We start from the raw sequence: 20,044 nt of genomic DNA, 5'->3' as shown, positions 1-20,044 counted from the left end.
ACGAATTTGTCACATTTAACCAAAATCTCTACTTTTAAGCTTATTTGGGTTGTAAATGTTAACGCTTTATATGAAAAGCTCTACACTTTCTCATGTGTCTTGTCATCAACTTGGAACATTAAATACCTTGAGTATATCTTTTTCAGCAGCTTCTGGAAACCTTGCAATTAGGGAGGTCTTCAGTATTTTTGCCATATATCTCATTCCATACCTAATAAATGTTTGTACTACAAGTAAGTAATGTTTGCTAAAGCTCCTAACAAATAGTAATTTTGTGAACTGTAGCAAATATAACATATCACAAAAAAATCTATTAGATTGTAGCAAATGTAGCATATAACTAAAGTTCTATTGGCCTGTACCAACTATAGTATAAATGTATTTGATTCTATCACTACAATCATTATCATTCAAGTGAGAGGTTTAGCTAGCTATAAAACCAGGTTTCATCCATCATTTTCTACCATAGGAAATGCCTGTACCAAATCAGGAATATGACAGTTGTTTTCCATTTGTTTGATGTGTTTGAGCTTTTGATTTTGCCATTTGATAAGGGACTTTCTGACTTGAATTTTCCTTGGAGTTTGATATTTTTGTTATTTTACTTTTTTCTTTATAATTAATAAAAAAACTTACAAGAAGTTAATCAAAAAGGGCAAATAGCAGTTTACAAACCAAAGGCTTCAATAAAGTTAATGTACCTTAACAAATATGAATTTTATGCAATTAAGGGTAAAGGAGCAAATTGTTCATTAACTGGCATTTGACCAAATTGACATGAAATGTTAGTATGTTATACATGTTATATCTTTTACTACAAAACAATTAGGGTCATATTTTAACTGTAAACAACAAAATATATTCATCAATTTCTTTTTTTTAATTCCAACAGCAAATAACCATCAAAACAAAACAAAGTACACTTGTTTTATCTGGAAAGCATACATTTTATGATGGTGTCAGAGTAAAATACCAGGACATATTTCTTGATTTCCAATAAATTTTTACTGATCCAATAATTACAATAATATTCTTTCATTTAACCCCTTTTCCCAACTCTTGTATTTACAAACAAGAAGTATTTGTTTATATTGTTTATTCTGAGGATTTCATTTATCATATTGTGTACTTACGGTATTTTATCCAGTGATTTAGCTATAGTTGTCAGAAAGAAATCAGACACTCCTTGTAATTTTTCTACCGACTCCTGTATCAATATCTGAACTTCCTCATGTTTCAAGGCTTGTTCTGTTGTAACATCATAGGGTAAACCACTATAATATAAATCCAACAAGTTGAACTGTAAGCTATTGCACCTTATGATACACCCACTATGAGTATTCGATGAACAGGAAGTTGATGATTTGTAAAAAAAAGTGACCTTAAATGAATCTGATTAATTTTGGTTAATTTATTTCATTTACTAGCACTGAATCGACACCACTGCTGGTGGACAGTTAGTCCCCAAGGGTATCATCAACTCAGTATTCCGTGCTTCAGTACTGACTTTGATTTTTAACAAACTTGTCTTAAATTTTCTGTTGATAAATTAAGAAATTATTAAAACAAGAGAGCACATCCTGAAATGTCTCACCTGTTTTACTTATCATATAATTTTATTAGATAACCTGATGAACATTTGCAGGGTTTTTTCTGGGTATTTTGGGAAAAAGGATCCTGGCCATTTTTGGGAATTTTTTCACGCACTTTTCAATGAAATTGGGAAAATTCAAATATACCAGATTTGAGTTTTAGTGTGTTTAGTTCATTAAAAGTTATCTTTTATTGTGAAAATAAAGTAAGAAACTTCCAGAATTTTACTGGCACTTCAAAATTGAGAAGAAATTACCTCTTGGAATTGTAGTTATATGTTTACACTATAAAAACATCTACATGTAATATCAACATTTATTAATGATTAGGAAAATTACTGTCACATTTTATATGATTTTGACATGAAAATTTGTGAACTAAAAGTAATTGAGCTTCTGTATATAAATTTCCTGCTTTTTCTTTTTTTTTTCCATATATCTTTTGGTTTTCAATTCTAGTGTTTATACTTCATCATCAACATGTATTTTGTCACCTGCCTGGAATTATTATTTTTTTATTGTATTTGATCGGCAAACCCGAAATTACCCTTATCCGCCCCCGGGATCTAACCCGGTATTGTAATTGTCTTCATTTCTGGTTTATGGCATCCATTGTTTTTCAATGTTGTTTTTGTCAGTCAGATACGATTTTACTCGGATTTACACATTACTTGTTGGCGATTTTCGGCATAAAGCTAGCTGTTAACAATATGAACATTGCTGTCATGAATAATAAAGATGAAAATAAATTTTGAGATCGTTTAGGAATTTTGCTCCCAAAATTGGGAAAAATATAGGGTATTTGCCATTGGGAATGGGTCCAAATACCGGATCCTGTGGAATGCTAGAAAAATCCATGATTTGTACCCTTGTCAGATTTGCTCTAAATGCTTTAGTTGAAGAGATATAAGCCAAAAACTGTATTTTACCCCTAAGCACTATTTTTAGCCATGTCGGCCATGTTGGTTGGCAGGCGGGGTCATTGGACACACATTTTAAACTAGATACACTAAGGATGATTTAGGCCAAGTTTGGTTCAATTTGGCCCAGTAGTTTCAGAGGAGAAGATTTTTGTAAAAGTTAACGGACGACAACAGAAGCAGGACGCCAAGTGATGAGAAAAGCTCACTTGACCCTTTGGGTCAGATGAGCTAAAAAGTGATTCAGATGCATGGAACTAATAAAGCGTTATATTCATTTTGTAATTCCTTGAAATGTGATGAAAACTTCATACATTGAAATTCTATGAAAGAATATACAAGTATTTGGTAAACAGGAAGTTAATGAGCAATGAATTTGAGAATGCATCACACAGTACATACAGCATGCTCACATGAAGCTTGAAACCAAATTTCAGGCAGCTATAGTTCATAGTTACTGACAAACATTTCATACATGGCCATTATGTGTCAGGATATACGTATTAAGTTCACAGGGCATTGATGAGTGATGGATGTGATGGATGTAATAAAGCATCACAGTATAGCATGCTCACGTGAAGCTTGTTATCAAATTTCATGATTTGTAATTAAGGAGGAAAATGCAGTAAAAAATTCAAGGGAAGGACATTTAAAATTAAGAATGCCTGCATAAGGGGGTTTAATGAGACACAGCCTAATATTTGCAGCGGTGACATAAAAGATAGCAATATTTCATATTATGATTTTTTATTTGCAAGTTGATGGCCATTTATATGGCAGTTCAATAATTCTTCAGGTGTAATACCACTAATTCGGGCCTGGTTAGAAAGCACATATTAGAAAGTAGTACATATTGAACACAAAATAGTTCTTATACATGGGTGAAACTTTCAAAATATGTAGAATATTTTGGTAATTTTGGTCTCAAATGAAAGTTGAATGACTGGTGATCATTGTAGAATACTTTTTGACTTATAATTTTGAATAATAAAAAAATTGCATGAAATTTAAAAAGGAGGGTACATTTTGCCCATTTGTCAGTTCTGAAGTACCTGTTTTGGTACATCCAAAGTTCCCGGAACCAGTTCTTTCTTATATGCAATTAAAGGTATGTTGATTTTTCAGTACAATACACCATAAGGTGTTGCTTTGACATGCAATGATTGCCATTTTATTTGAACGTAAGACAAAAGAGCTGTGCCTGCTTGAAATTGAGGAATTTAACATAGAAAGCAATGGGGCCATGAATAAGTGGTGTACTTCCTTCAAGGGGAACATACAAGCTGACACACTGAAATACAAGACCAACCTTGTTACACCAGTTGTAGACTCTGTGGTGTTTACCCAAACTTTGTATACTTCAATAGGATTAGTGTTGATTTTCAAAGTTTTGTCTTCTATAACACTGTTGACTAAAGGACTCAACATATCTCTTAGAGCATTCTGACCTCTCTGATTCCTGTAAAGGAGTAAAAATATGGCATGAAAACAAAAACAAAAATATTCATTAAGCGTAGATGCACAAAAAAATTATTTCCTTTAGATAATATTTTATGGTCTTGAAGATTATAATTAAGCTTCTATCCAAGTTTCATAACGATCCAAAAAAGATTAATCCCAGACTGTCTGTAAATGTTAACCTTAATAAAACTAAGTCCATCTATCAGAAAAATACAGAAATTGAAAAAAATATATTTTCAAAAGTTTGCTGCAGACAATATTACTTAATCATAATAAACTGCTTCGCTGAGCGCAGCTGGATAGGCTCGCAGAGGTCCAACCCTAAACAGTTGGTGCAAAAATGGACACAATATTCAAGCTTGATACAGGTCTGAATTTGGATTGTATTAAATATTCGACATATTATAGGTTTCTGAATAAATGTAGTCAAAGAACTTGAAATTGGTTATATGAATTGAATTTATATTCAATTAAAGATTTCTTGCTGTTGTGCAATACACTGCGCTGTTGCGCAATACTTAGTAAATCTGTTGTCAGACTATAAACAAATAAAGTTCAATTAATTCTCAATGTCAAATTAGAAATTTATGAAAATGTAAAGTGAGCTTACATCAATAGATATAAACAATTAACCAAATTTTCATGAGAATTGCTGACAGCATTTTTGAGTTATTGTCCGAAAACTGGAAAATACCCCCTTTTTTTAATGAATAAAACCCCATAACTCATAAAATGTAAAATGTAAAATTTATAAAATTCTAAACAGAGCTTACATCAATAGATATAAACAATTCACCAAAGTTTCATACGAACTGCTGAAAGCATTTTTGATTTTTTGTCTGAAATCTGGAAAATCCCCCTTTTTTTATGAATAAACCCTGTAACTCAAAAAAGTAAAACCTAAAATGTATAAAAATCGAAAGGGAGCTCATGTCAATAGATATAATCAATTCACCACAATTTCTTGCAAGTTGGTGAAAGCATTCTTGAGTTATTGTCCCAAAACTGGAACATCCCCCCTTTTTTAATGAATAAAACCCCATAACTTGGAAATGTTAAATCTAAAATTTATAAAAAAGGAAAGGGAGCTCACGTCAATAGGTATAAACAATTCACCAAAGTTTTATGCAAATTGGTTAAGGGTTTTTGAGTTAATGTCCGACATGTTGATGACGGACGGACAGACAACGGTATACCATAATACGTCCCGTAAACAGGCGTATAAAAAAGCTTCTACAAAACTTTCATAAAATTCTATGAAGGTTTGACAAAGTAATTGATGTGTAACAAACTTTAAATTTTGCTCTGGATACTGTCTTTTGGTTAGAAACAAGCTTCTGTTTAAATTTCCTAAAATTCCATGAAGGTTTGACAAAGTTATTGATGACTGAAAAACTTTTAACATCAGACTTAATCTGAATGTTAACAGTAAAAAAAACTAAGTCTATTTATCAGTAAAATACGGAAAAATAAAAATAAATATTTAAAAAATTTTGCTTTGGATACTGTATTTTTGTCATAACTAAGCTTCTGTTCAAAATTTCCTAAAATTCCATGAAGGTTTGACAAAGTTATTGATGTCTAAAAAAAACTTTAACCACAGACTGAACCTAAATGATTGATGCTGCCGACGACAAAATGTAGGATTGTTATGTCTCGCTTTCACGACATAAATGTTGTAGGCTCAACAAAAAATGAGCCAGTTTGTTCTAAAGACATTTATAATAAGGCTTTTAATCAGTTTTACTAAGTTTACCTGTTAAAACCGACGATCATCTTCACTACCAAAGGGTTTCCTGTTACAAAGTCTGACATTTTATCTACTTTGGATCTGTAAGAAATAGCATAGTTAATATCGCAATCATTTATTCCTTGTAGAAAGCTGTAAGAAAATTTTCGTAATACTATTGATTTCTACACTTAATATTCATATAAATAGCATTGTACAATTAATATTCATATAAATAACATTGTACAATTAATATTCATATAAATAACATTGTACAATTAATATTCATATAAATAACATTGTACAATTAAAAGGTTTTTCAATTCAGAAAAGTGTTGATTTGTAAGACAATAAAGAAAGTCAGCACATTACATATTTACACAAGAGTGCACATGCTTAAATGTCTCTGATCATGATTGAATTATGTTGAAAGCCTTAATAAAGAAAAAGGTTTTACAACAAGTATTACATAAAATTAACATTATCAATAATCCTTTTAAAAAAGTTAAAGGTCAGATGAACTCTATCAGATTGACATTTGCACCATACAATCATTCAATACACAAAATATGATTAACATATTGCTTATAATATCTGAGAAACTGACCTAACCAAAGAAAACACTTTTACCAATGAACCATGAAAATGAGGCAGACTTTTGAACCATGAGAATTGAGGTGACGGTCAGACAGACATATACACGATACAATCATTTCATACACCAAATATAGTTGACCTACTGCTTAAAGTACCAGAGAAACAGACCTAACCATGAAACTTAACATTGACCAATGAACCATGTAAATGAGGTCAAAGTCATATTTCTGCAAGAACGACATCTTACAATAATTCATATCACCAAATATAGTTGGCCTACTGTTTATAGTATCTGATATACAGACATAACCATGAAAACTTAACCTTGATCATTGATCCATGAAATGAGATCGAGGTCAGGTGAACCTTATTTGACAGACATGTAGACCTTGTAAGGATCCCATACACTAAATATCTTTATTCATAATAAGTGAGAAATTTAAATGACAAAAAAAATACTTACCAGTTTAAGCAGTTGTTTAACCATGAAAATGAAGTTAAGGACAATGGACATATATGACAGACAGAAACTTCATAACATAAGGTATCTGTATACAAGGTATAAAACATTCAGGTCTTCTACCCCTCTCCCCTCTACAAACATCATACCTCTGTTTTTCCTTACAAAGGAAATGAAACAAAAGATCACACTAGAAAAAGTAAATAGTCATTACTTAAAGTATTGAATCTTAAGAAATTGACAGCTACCACAATACAGATCTGGCAAATTAAAAGGTATAGGGTAGTGATGTTCTAAAAGTATTCCATTTTTTATCTTAAAAACAATAACTGTTCTTGATTTCAAAACAGGCCTTACATAAAGTTGGCATATATCGAATTCCCATGCATAATTCAAAACAAAAATACAACATCAAAATCCGACGCAAAATAAATGTCTGGTGTACCAAATTGGTCTAAATACAAAACGGATAAAAATATCCAAACATCAACCTACAATCTGTATCCTAATAACTAGAATTATTACATTGGTTGCAATGAATTACATTGATTTCCCAGTGAAATAAAAACCGATATTTTCACATGTGAAATAAACGTGGTTATTTCACTCCTCTGACGTCATACAACAATAGGCGTTGTCAAGACGTCGATAACGTCGAATCAAAACAAATTGTGAATGCGTAGAAAACGATATAGTTCCTTACATTTTCTACTTTAATTTCACAAAAAAACCATTTTCCAATGTAATAAAAAGAATAACTAATCAAAGAATTCAAATATCGAAAAATATTCAACTCGTGACCAAACAACACTGATAATTAACTCATGCGCTATGCGCATTCGTGAATTAATGTGTTGTTCGGTCACTCGTTGAATATTTTTCTCTATTTGAATTCTTCGATTAGTTATTCTATAATTATTCTCAATACACAAGGCTATCAGAATTTTCATAAAAAGATAATGACCAACACTAATTGGAAAATATGCTGAATTGCTCATGACTAGTTATTTTCATTTTTTTTTTTTTACATGATATCTTTGTGCAAAACTTCATTGTAGGGAAACAAAAGGATGACAGAAAAGTTAAAACAGAACAACAAAATAAAAGACTAATGTAAAATCAAATTCTGTGTATGAATAAACATGTAGGGTTTATGATGACGAGTCAGCAACCTAACATAACAAATAACAAAACGACATCTAGAGAGCAACATACAAATGTCTATAGAATATGTCTAGCTCTAAATTGTCATGGTTCTATGAAAGTTGTAAATTAAGTGAACAGAACTCTTGTCAAAACACCAAATTCTCAAAATAATAGTCCTTTTATTACATGCATTATTTCCTGGAATATGCTATAATAAAATGCTCCGCAGGGTGCAGCTTGATACGACCGCAGAGGTCGAACCCTGAACAGTTGGGGCAAGTACGGACACAACATTCAAGCTTGATACAGCTCTGAATTTGGATTGTGATTAAATATTTGACACAGCATAGGTTTCTGACACAGAATGAATGTGGTCTAAGAACTTAAAAATTTTAAATTGGACATTCACCTATTATGGTCCAATATCCAAAATCTAAATACATGGTTAGATTCAGCATATCAAAGAACCCCAAGAATTCAATTTTTGATGAAATCAAACAAAGTTTAATTTTTGACCCTTTTGACCTCAATGTGGACAAAGTTGATAACGGGGCCCAAAAATCAAAAATCTAAATACATGGTTAGATTCAGCATATCAAAGAACCCCAAGAATTCATTTTTTGATGAAATCAAACAAAGTTTAATTTTGGACCCTTTTGACCTCAATGTGGACAAAGTCGATAACGGGGCCCAAAAATCAAAAATCTAAATACATGGTTAGATTCAGCATATCAAAGAACCCCATATATTCAATTTTTGTTGAAATCAAACAAAGTTTAATTTTGGACCCCGATTTGGACCAACTTGAAAACTGGGCCCATAATCAAAAATCTAAATACATGTTTAGATTCAGCATATCAAAGAACCCTAAAAATTCAATTTTTGTTAAAATCAAACTTAGTTTAATTTTGGACCCTTTGGACCTTAATGTAGACCAATTTGAAAACGGAACCAAAAATTAAGAATCTAAATACACGGTTAGATTCGGCATATCAAAGAACCCCAATAATTCAATTTTTGATGAAATCAAACAAAGTTAAATTTTGGACCCTTTGGACCTCAATGTGGACCAATTTAAAAACAGGGCCCAAAATCCAAAAACTTAATACACGGTTAGATTCAGCATATTAAAGAACCCCAAGAATTCAAGAATAAAACCCCATTGAAATTGATCAAGAAATAAGCAATTTATACGAAGTATCTTCTTTTGCACAATACTGTGCAATTGAATATTTCTTGCTATTGCGCAATGCTGTACAATTGACAATTTCTTGCTATTGCGCAATATTGTGCTATTGGATAATTCTTGCTATTGCGCAATAATGTGCAATTGAAGATTTCTTGCTATTGCGCAATACTGTGCAATGAAGATTTCTTGCTATTGTGCAATACTGTGCAATTGAAAATTTCTTGCTATTGCACAATACTTATTATATAGTAATTTACACATCCTGTTTAGTGTGTATCTCCTACCATATCATTATTATTTGCTTTTAAATATTAATCAGAATTAACCAACTTAAAATGGAAAATTTTAAAAGAAAAAAAAAGGAAAAAAAGAAAAAAAAGAAAAAAAAAAATCCCCCCCCAAATTTTTTGAACCCCCTTATGATTCATCACCCCCAAACTCAATCCCAGCCTTCCCTTTGTGGTATGGTACCTTGCAGTACAATTTCAGAGAGAGATCCATACACTTGAACACAAGTTATTGTCTGGAAACTAGAAAAATGCTTATTTTTGGCCCCTTTTTGGCCCCCAATTCCTAAACGTTTCGGGCAATTACCCCCAAACTCAATTCCAGCTTTCCTTTTGTGATATGGAACCTTGTAGTACAATTTCAACAATATCCAAACACTTACACACAAGTTATTGTCATTAAACTAGAAAAATGCTTGTTTTTTGCCCCTTTTTTGGCCCCCAATTCCTAAAATTTTGAGGCAATTACCCCCAAAATTAATCCCAGCATTCCCTTTGTGATATGGAACCTTGTGGTACAATGTCAGAGAGATCCATACACTTACACACAAGTTATTGTCTGGAAGTTACAAAAGTGCTTATTTTTGACCCTTTTTTGGCCCCTAATTCCTTAACTGTTGGTACCATAACCCCCAAAATCAATCCCAACCTTCCTTTCGTGGTATTGAACCTTATGGTAAAATTTCATGGAGATCCATTCACTTAAACTAAAGTTAGAGTGCGAAAACCAATGTGTCTTCGGACGACGCCGGACGCCGCCAGACGACGCCAGACGACGACGCCGGCGTCATACCAATATACGACCAAAAAATTTTTAATTTTTGTGGTCGTATAAAAATCCCTTGTTCCAAACATTGAATACAAATATATGGACATAAAGGTCTTTATCATAAAATAAATACAATATATAGAACAATGTAGAAGTTTCATACAATTCCAAAATTTTGATTGGCTGAGTCATTCCAGATGTTAAATTCTATTTCTGTATAAAGCGCAATATCTATGACTACACAGGCTATCAGTGACAACTTTAAAAGAATGCAAAAAAAAACCCAAAACAAACGAAAGGCTTGTTTAAACTCATTATTTCATGGCTGTATCATAAAAATGTAATTTTATTAATTGAATCCTTCTTCTTGTAACTTTATAGGGTTGTTAAAGCGTTGAGCTTTCGTGCTTCGTATAAAATGTGTTTAGGTCAACTCTTTAACACCCCAATAAAATTACAAAAACAAGCATTCCAATTCTTAATTAATCTTAAAATTAAACACACTTCCTTAAAAAAAATTGGCACCTACTGTAAATGGGAAGAGGAATAGACTGACTATAGCTAAATGTCTGGTGTCTGATTAAAATAAGTATCAAAAGCATCACAAAAATAGGTGAAGAATTGTAACTACTCTAAATATAAAAAAGCATTAATTAAGGGCATACTATACAGTTACAGGGGAGGTAATGACGTTGCTAACGTAAAATGTTATTTTGGCGACGTCAAACTGTGACATATCGGAAAAAGATGTATTTTTCGACTGATTTTTATCATTCAAACTGATTTAACTTGAAAACGAGTTCATTCGAATCGTTTTTTAAAATGACTTTCTGTTTGATTACGTATGAAGATTATTTGTTCCAATTTTCATGAAAAGTCAATAATGCAATTTTTTAAATTTGATAAATATATAGCAAAAAATGACGTTTTTTTCTACATTCATGAAGATTTGATGAATTTGAGTTTCTATGAATTTCTAAACAAAAGATTTCATAAATCTATAGGATACTTATATAAAACATAAATTACAAATAATTTAACAAAAAACAGCTTGTGTTTATCTTTTAAAACAAAAAAGTTATGCATTTCTGTCTGAAGGAAAAATATGTCCACAAATCCGAATTTTGAGCAAATATCTGAAATTTCGTACTCATTTTACTCAAAAAGTAGCACATGAAGGTATATTTTATATTACATATTTGATTTAATCAGGTAAAAAATAGCCTATTTGCAAATTTTCATCAAATTTTCATTATGGGATCAAAACTGTATCGTATGCCCTTAAACTAGCTATGAAAAATATTGAAATAAAATTTTTGCTAGGAAAAAACAAATGGTCAGTCAGTAAAAAATATATCTCATACAATCTTATACTAAGTTATAAACTTGATTTGATATCAGTCCAAGTCTTCTGACGGCAAAAGTATATCATAATTATGTTCGTAATGAACAAGAATGTGTCCATAGTACACAGATGCCCCACTCGCACTATCATTTTCTATGTTCAGTGGACCGTGAAATTGTGGTCAAAACTCTAATTTGGCATTAAAATTAGAAAGATCATATCATAGGGAACATGTGTACTGAGTTTCAAGTTGATTGGACTTGAACTTCATCAAAAACTACCTTGACCAAAAACTTTAAACCAGAAGCGGGACAGACAGATGAACGCACAAACGAACGAATGAACAAACTGACGCACAGACCTAAAAACATAATGCCACTCTACTATCGTAGGTGGGGCATAGATAGTAGAGGGGCATAAAAATTCAACAATGTCTGATGATAGAATGTAATTACAGCTTAAACAAATTGAAATGGCATTTCATTTGATCACTTGTAATGAGAAACTTCATTCACTTTATTGAAGTCAATCTAATTAAAACTATAAGTTCTAGAGCCTGTATTGTGTTGCTCACCTAGATCTATGTGATCTTCAACAATGGACACTCTCCAACATTGTAAACTTTAATACAATTCCTGGCTAAAATCTCTTATTTGTTGATCTTGTATTGCTAATATTTTTCTGTTTAGATTCTCTCTATCTTCTATAGTCTTTTGCCAAAAACAAGAAGGGTTAAAGTTGTCATTTAAGGCCAATAATTCCAATAAGGAGACAATTGACAAAATCATTTATGCTGACCTTTTTTGCAGATCTTGTTTTGCTTTTATCATAATAATATTTCAAATAATAGTCATTAACTAAAACATTTGGTAATAAATGGGGAATGTGTCCATGGGACACAGATGATGCCCTTGCTTGCATATCATATAAAGTTATAAAGGGACATAACTGAAGAACGGTAAAAGTGACGCTACCCAAATTTGGATTTGAGCTGAGTTTTGTGGTAATAAGTATTGTGTATAAGTTTCATAACATTTGGTTGAGGCAAACTTAAGATAGAGAATGGAAACAAAAAATTCAGCAATTTTTCCATTTGTAAAGGGGCATAACTCTAGAAAGGAAAGTGACACCACCAAAATTCAAACTTGATCTGTATTTTGTGGTTATAAGCATTGTGTATAAGTTTCATAATATTTGGTTGAGGCAAACTAAAGTCAGGAGAACGGAAACGAAAAATTTAGCAATATTTCCATTTGTAAAGGGGCATAACTCTAGAACAGTTAAAGTGACGCCACCGAAATTCAAACATGATCTGTGTTTTGTGGTAATAAGCATTTTGTATAAGTTTTAAGCATTTTGAATAAGTTTCATAACATTTGGTTGAGGCAAACTAAAGTTAGAGAACAGAAACCAACTTTGGGGCATACGGACAAGGACAAGGGTAAAACTTAATGCTATGGTGGGGGCATAGAAAAACCGTCATATCATAAATATTGGCTTTTTACAGTCACTGACAACATAAAACCCTGTTTGTGACTTTGATTATGTGTTTCTGTAGAGTTTTATCAACGACATCAACAGTCATGCAAGAATGCTTGTTTACAGAATTTTTATATCATCCATTTCAAATACAAAATTGTTGAACTCAACTAAACATATTTAACTTGGAATAGTTGATTTAAAAAAATTGTATGACGTCATAACATTGCCAAGGATCTAAATGTATAACATCATAATAATTGTGAAAGTGACATGTAAAAATACCTGATACAAAAAGGCTAATTAATTGAAACAACATGCCTATAGGTACATATGTCAATGACTTTTGTTTAAACATTAACATAAATTGTTTCACTATGAATAGCTAAAAGGTGAACCTTGAAAGTAAATATGTAAAAAAATTGACTCATCATAGATACCAGGAAATTTGTACACCAGTCGCGTTTCATATACAAAAGACTCATCAGTGACGCTCGAATCAAAAAAGTTAAAAAGGCCAAAGAAAGTATGAAGTTGAAGAGCATTGAGGATCCAAAATTCCTAAAAGTTATGCCAAATACAGCTAAGTTAATCTAATCCTGGGGTAGAAAATCCGTAGTATTTCGAAAAATTTAAGTTTTGTAAACAGTTATTTATAATTATGACCATATCAATGACAATTCATGTCAAGACAGAAGTGCTGACTACTGGGCTGGTGATACCCTTGGGGAGAAAAACACCACCAGCAGTGGCATCGTTCCAGTGGTTGTAAATAAACCATAGATACCAGGATTGAAATTTGTACGCCAGATGCTTAAATATATTATAAGAGATTCAATGCAAATTGGGTAGTCTCCCTACCTAAATCTGATGTGTAAACACAAAATCTGATGATACATGTACTACTAAAACTATCAACACCTTAATTTATCATAGTCAATATTTTTTCACTAGACTTATCGCTTGTTAAATATGCTAGCAATATAAACAAATGCCAACTTGTACTTTTTGTCATCTTTTAAAGTCAAGAGTGTAATTATAATAAAACTACTATAATGTCAATTGATGTGTGACCATTTTATCACTGGAACAAATGGTTCTGTTTTCATGCTCTGGTTGTATTCTGAAGTATATCATGCCACAGACAGTGATTAAAATAGAATCATAACAGTACTACACAGCAAGACATACATACTTACAGTCTTCTGCAAGCAATACAAGAAACAAACAATAGTTACTGAAGAAAATAGTCAAAAGTGCTCCAAAATTATATTGTACAAAAGAAGTTCATATCATATTATTAAATGCAGAGTTTAAATATCAGAATGTATAACTGTTCAATTTGTTGCAGGTTCATATAACTTACTGTACAAAAGTCTAAATTTAATTTCATTGACAAGAAAACTTTTAATGGTGGAAGAGACACAACAGAAGAAATGTTTCATGTGGTATGTATGACAAACACAGACACTTTAGTACATGCAGTTCAAACATGAAGCAAGATTTAACTGAGAGAATAGGCCACACACTTAATAAAACAGGACAACTAGCATGACTACAGATCAATTTACATTCAGAATCACTTAACATGTGAGATGTGAGAATGAACTGGATTACATTTTAATTACTTATAGATCTAAAGAAAAAGGGAAATATATACTTCAAAGAAAGCTGATAAGTTATTTAAACAGATATCAGAAGCTAAAATGTAATGCGGTTTTTTCAACAAAAAAAGATGAATAATACAATGGTTAAAGCATTTATATGTTTACTCTTCTTCTTCAAAGCAAGCAGAAAAAAATTAAGAATTTCCCTTTAAAACATAAATTTATCAGGTATCATGAAGACAGCTAAACCAACAACATCTACTTTGCTTATAGCATCAGCTTATAAAAGTAAAACTTAAGGGCTGTTGAAATAAAAAAAAAGTTGTGCTCTATATTATTTGTAAGCATGCATGAACTTTGCGTAAACTGGGCATCCTACTTTCATTTTATGGCTGTTTAACTAAAGAAAACGGTATAATTTAAACCAAAACTGCCATGTTTTAAATGACCTAGATTCAATATTCGCTAATGATATCCCCGCTTAAAAGTATTTGGTAAACAGGAAGTGCAAATATACAATACAAGGTATAGCATGTTAACATGAAGCCTGATAACAAATTTCAATAAGTTCTTATTTGTAGTGTGACAAAAATTTCATACATATAAAAATAAGGAGATGTGGTATGATTGCCAACTATCCACCAAAGTTCAAATGAAGTGGATGTAAGCAATTATCCATTATGTGATGGAATATTTTAACTATTTGATAAACAGGAAGATTAGGAACGATGAATCTGAAAAGCATCGCACAATAAAGCATGCTCATATAAGTCTGATACCAAATTTCAGGAAGCTCTGATTGTAATTCCTGAGAAAAAAAATGACCGAAATTTCAAAGGACTGACGGACAGACAGGGGTAAAACAGTATCCCACCCCCTCTTTCAGAAGGAGAGTATAAAAATCAGAAGATAATTGAAATACAAGATATATATATATATTTTATTCTTAGAGCCAAATTGTCCCAAAACCATACCCTCTCCTTTAGTAAACTAAGGAAGTCAAGCTGTTCCATGGAGCAATTTACAAATACAACAGGTAAAAATTTACAACATTTTGATTAGTTGCAATTAAATATGATATGATATGATACTGCAGTCTTCACAATTATAGAAATACAATAAAATGCTCCGCAGGGCGCAGCTTGATACGACCGCAGAGGTCGAACCCTGAACAGTTGGGGCAAGTATGGACACAACATTCAAGCTTGATACAGCTCTAAATTTGAATTGTGATTAAATATTTGACACAGCATAGGTTTCTGACACAGAATGAAATGTGGTCTAAGAACTTAAAAATTTTAAATTGGACATTCAACTATTATGGTCCAATATCCAAAATCTAAATACATGGTTAGATGCAGCATATCAAAGAACCCCAAGAATTCAATTTTTCATGAAATCAAACAAAGTTTAATTTTGGACCCTTTTGACCTCAATGTGGACAAAGTTGATAATGGGGCCCAAAAATCAAAAATCTAAATACATGGTTAGATTCAGCATATCAAAGAACCCCATATATTCAATTTGTGTTGAAATCAAACAAAGTTTAATTTTGGACCCCGATTTGGACCAACTTGAAAACTGGGCCCATAATCAAAAATCTAAATACATGTTTAGATTCAGCATATCAAAGAACCCTAAAATTCAATTTTTGTTAAAATCAAACTAAGTTTAATTTTGGACCCTTTGGACCTTAATGTAGACCAATTTGAAAACAGAACCAATAAAATGCTCCGCAGGGCGCAGCTTGATACGACCACAGAGGTCGAACCCTGAACAGTTGGGGCAAATATGGACACAACATTCAAGCTTGATACAGATTTGCATTTGGATTGTGATTAAATATTTGACACAGCATAGGTTTCTGACACAGAATGAATGTGGTCTAAGAACTTAAAAATTTTAAATTGGACATTCAACTATTATGGTCCAATATCCAAAATCTAAATACATGGTTAGATTCAGCATATCAAAGAACCCCAAGAATTCAATTTTTGATGAAATCAAACAAAGTTTAATTTTGGACCCTTTTGACCTCAATGTGGACAAAGTTGATAACGGGGCCCAAAAATCAAAAATCTAAATACATGGTTAGATTCAGCATATTAAAGAACCCCAAGAATTCAAGAATAAAACCCCATTGAAATTGGTCAAGAAATAAGCAATTTATACGAAGTATCTTCTTTTGCACAATACTGTGCAATTGAATATTTCTTGCTATTGCGCAATACTGTACAATTGACAATTTCTTCCTATTGCGCAATATTGTGCTATTGGATATTTCTTGCTATTGCACAATACTGTGCAATTGAAGATTTCTTGCTATTGCGCAATACTGTGCAATTGAAGATTTCTTGCTATTGTGCAATACTGTGCAATTGAAAATTTCTTGCTATTGAACAATACTTATTTTATAATAATTTACACATCCTGTTTGGTGTGTATCTCCTACCATATCATTATTATTTGCTTTTAAATATAAAACAGAAATAACCAACTTAAAATGGAAAATTTTAAAAGAAAAAAAAAGGAAAAAAAGAAAAAAAAGGAAAACCCCACCCCCCAAATTTTTTGAACCCCCTTATGATTTATCACCCCCAAACTCAATCCCAGCCTTCCCTTTGTGGTATAGTACCTTGCAGTACAATTTCAGAGCGATCCATACACTTGAACACAAGTTATTGTCTGGAAACTAGAAAAATGCTTATTTTTGGCCCCTTATTCCTAAACGTTTTGGGCAATTACCCCCAAACTCAATTCCAGCTTTCCCTTTGTGATATGGAACCTTGTAGTACAATTTCAGAAAGATCCATACACTTACACACAAGTTATTATCTTGAAACTAGAAAAATGCTTGTTTTTTGCCTCTTTTTGGGCCCCTAATTCCTAATATTTTGAGGCAATTACCCCCAAAATTAATCCCAGCATTCCCTGTGTGATATGGAACCTCATGGTACAATGTCAGAGAGATCCATACACTAACACACAAGTTATGTCTGGAAGTTACAAAAATGCTTATTTTTGGCCCCTTTATGGCCCCTAATTCCTTAACTGTTGGTACCATAACCCCCAAAATCAATCCCAACCTTCCTTTTGTGGTATTGAACCTTATGGTAAAATTTCATAGAGATCCATGCACTTAAACTAAAGTTAGAGTGCGAAAACCAATGTGTCTTCGGACGACGACGACGCCAAGGTCATACCGATATACGACCGCAAAAATTTTTTGCGGTCGTATAAAAACCAGTGTTGTGATGTGGCAATGAATACAAAGATAAACAAAAAATAAAGCACTTATAGCAAAGCTGATGACCATGTTTGATAATAGTTTTGGTTTGTATAAAAATAAGAAAATGTGGTTTGAATGGATATAAGACAACTCTCCAACAGAGACCAAATGATATAGGCATGGTTTTTTTTAAAGTTGTTGAATTACAGATTTTTAATCTGAAAAGTTTGGTTGGTAAAAAGAAAATAATAAAAAAAATATCTTATAAATTTAGTAATCTTCAGCCACCTTAATTAACTATCTTCTTAGTGTGGATGGGTCTGTTTGATCTATGATGGTGGCATGCGCAGCTTATAGAAAAAAAACAATAAAAACAAACAGAACAAACTTATTGTATAGGTCTATTTATATAGATTTTATTCCCCAAAAAAAAATATTTGCATAAAATACATTTCCCATTCAACTGTCTTTGACTAATTATTAGATTTTGATTTTTAGAACCCAAACACAGCAGTCTATGTGTAGCAATCCTTTCTGTTATGTAGAAAATAAGACACAATTTGAAGGTAAATCCTAATATGCATATTTTTTGGTATATATATTTCATGGATGATGTGTTTGTAGGGTTGGGGTTAATAAAAAAAGCATTAAAATAAAATATTAATTTTTCTAAAATTTTGAAGCAGAAAAAATTCAGAAATTAACTTTTTATGATTAAATCAGTGTTTATATTGAACAGATTGAAAATATTTTATTGATATTGAATAAATACAACATCAAATGCAGTTTTGTGAGTTGAAATAACTATTTTCATCTAGTTAGAAGATATTTTTTTTATTCAGGTAAATTAATTAATGAGTGATGGATTTCTCTTAGAAGAAATTTAAAGGTTCCAGTGAATAAACTTTACAAAGAACAATAGCTATGTATCTATTCAATGGACAATAGAACGGACAAAAGTTTAAATACCTTGACAAAGAGGAGATGACTCTGTGGAAGAGTTTCATTTAGTTTGCAATAAAAGAAATCACAAATGTGTAAAGTTTTGAAGCATAAATGTTTCATTTCTGTCAAGATTGAAAAGCATGGTGCATTACATTTGCACCTAAGAATCCCTAAAATTGCTCATAGTTTTATTAGAACATTTCCACTCATTCATTTTACAGGAAAACACAGGTATACTTAAGTAAAATTTCCGGAAATAATTTTTGATATATCAACATATATTTGATATGGTTTCATATTATGACAAAAGGACTTATGGCTTGTCAGATGCTAAGTGAAACCAACAGACATGCTCCCCACACCCTTATAAAGGATCACTATTTAATATTCTTATGAAACCGAATGCCAGAGTACTGTTTACTCTTCAATGTTTACAATCATTTATATGTATAAAGCCTATAGAACTTATAATTTTTGGAGGATTGCTTAATAAAATTGATCAAATGATCAACATTTAAAGGATTTGAAAAAGACCTCACTAAGATTTTGAAATGAAGAACAGCAATAAAAGTTTTGTTTATATATGCTTTCGAGGTTTTTTTTTTTTTTTCAAATTGAGGGAATAGGGTTTTTTTTTCAATTAAGCAAACCATTGCCTTTTTTCCATTCTATCACCTCAAATATGAAAAAGTTTGACCTTTTCCCCCTTTTGTTTGTTTTATAATGTTGAAATTTATCATAAATGATCAATATATTTTAATTGTGTTACCTGTCAAATAAACATCAGCAAATGTAATAAAATTTGGTGTGCAATTGTAAAAAGATTTAATCTCTAAATTGAGCAAATGTAATGTGCTGGAAAAGGAATCAGCTGTAGATCATATTTTTCAGATTATTTGGTGTTAAACTTTTTATCAATTTTTCTATTTTGGGTAAAGATGGTGGGCATGTTTAGTGGCGTTTAGGGTCATCATCAATAATTTTTACATTGGATCACAATATATATCCTTTGAGGTAAGTCTTGTAACAACTTATCCTTTTCAGATTCTTTGGATTTTCATTTTTTTTTGGTTGCAACGAGTGAACCAACACCTTCTAACGGTACAGGCTGGTAGAGAGTAATCAGGATGGATACCCGGAGGTATGCTGCGGTTGTCTTAAAACCTCAGGAAAATAATGCTACACAAAGACAACAACATCGTAGATTACTGCAAGGAAAATCTTTATTATGGTCTACATGTTTCGCCACTTACGGTGGCGTCTTCAGGACAATTTAAACATAGAAAACC

The 20,044-nt window shown here is 31.7% G+C and overlaps 1 protein-coding gene and 1 long non-coding RNA gene across 6 annotated transcripts in view; one reads left to right on the top strand and one right to left on the bottom strand.

Annotated features, from left to right (window-relative positions):
- The window catches only part of LOC127733112 (ras GTPase-activating-like protein IQGAP1), a 231,346-nt gene that overhangs the window by 73,701 nt on the left and 137,601 nt on the right, over positions 1-20,044 (bottom strand). The window contains exons 28-31 of the mRNA XM_052242397.1: positions 5,730-5,804; positions 3,822-3,971; positions 1,134-1,274; positions 127-211 (exon numbers count right to left, since the gene is read on the bottom strand). Of these exons, the coding sequence (XP_052098357.1) occupies positions 127-211; positions 1,134-1,274; positions 3,822-3,971; positions 5,730-5,804 (451 nt within the window). The remainder of the gene's footprint in view (positions 1-126; positions 212-1,133; positions 1,275-3,821; positions 3,972-5,729; positions 5,805-20,044) is intronic.
- Positions 1-20,044, top strand: part of LOC127733198 (uncharacterized) — a 116,357-nt gene that overhangs the window by 63,104 nt on the left and 33,209 nt on the right. The window contains exon 1 of one of the 5 annotated variants that reach the window (XR_007996890.1): positions 8,003-8,255. The exons of 3 other annotated variants lie outside the window; for them this stretch is intronic. This is a non-coding gene — a long non-coding RNA (uncharacterized LOC127733198). Of the gene's footprint in view, positions 1-8,002; positions 8,256-15,806; positions 16,442-20,044 lie in introns of those variants that run through there. One more of the 5 variants, XR_007996897.1, reaches the window with a different exon arrangement.

This window comes from Mytilus californianus, unplaced genomic scaffold, assembly GCF_021869535.1.
Source record: "Mytilus californianus isolate M0D057914Y unplaced genomic scaffold, xbMytCali1.0.p SCAF_3, whole genome shotgun sequence".
NCBI lineage: Eukaryota > Metazoa > Mollusca > Bivalvia > Mytilida > Mytilidae > Mytilus > Mytilus californianus.
The sequence above is the reverse complement of the archived record's forward strand: the minus strand, read 5'-3'. Positions and strand labels throughout refer to the sequence as shown.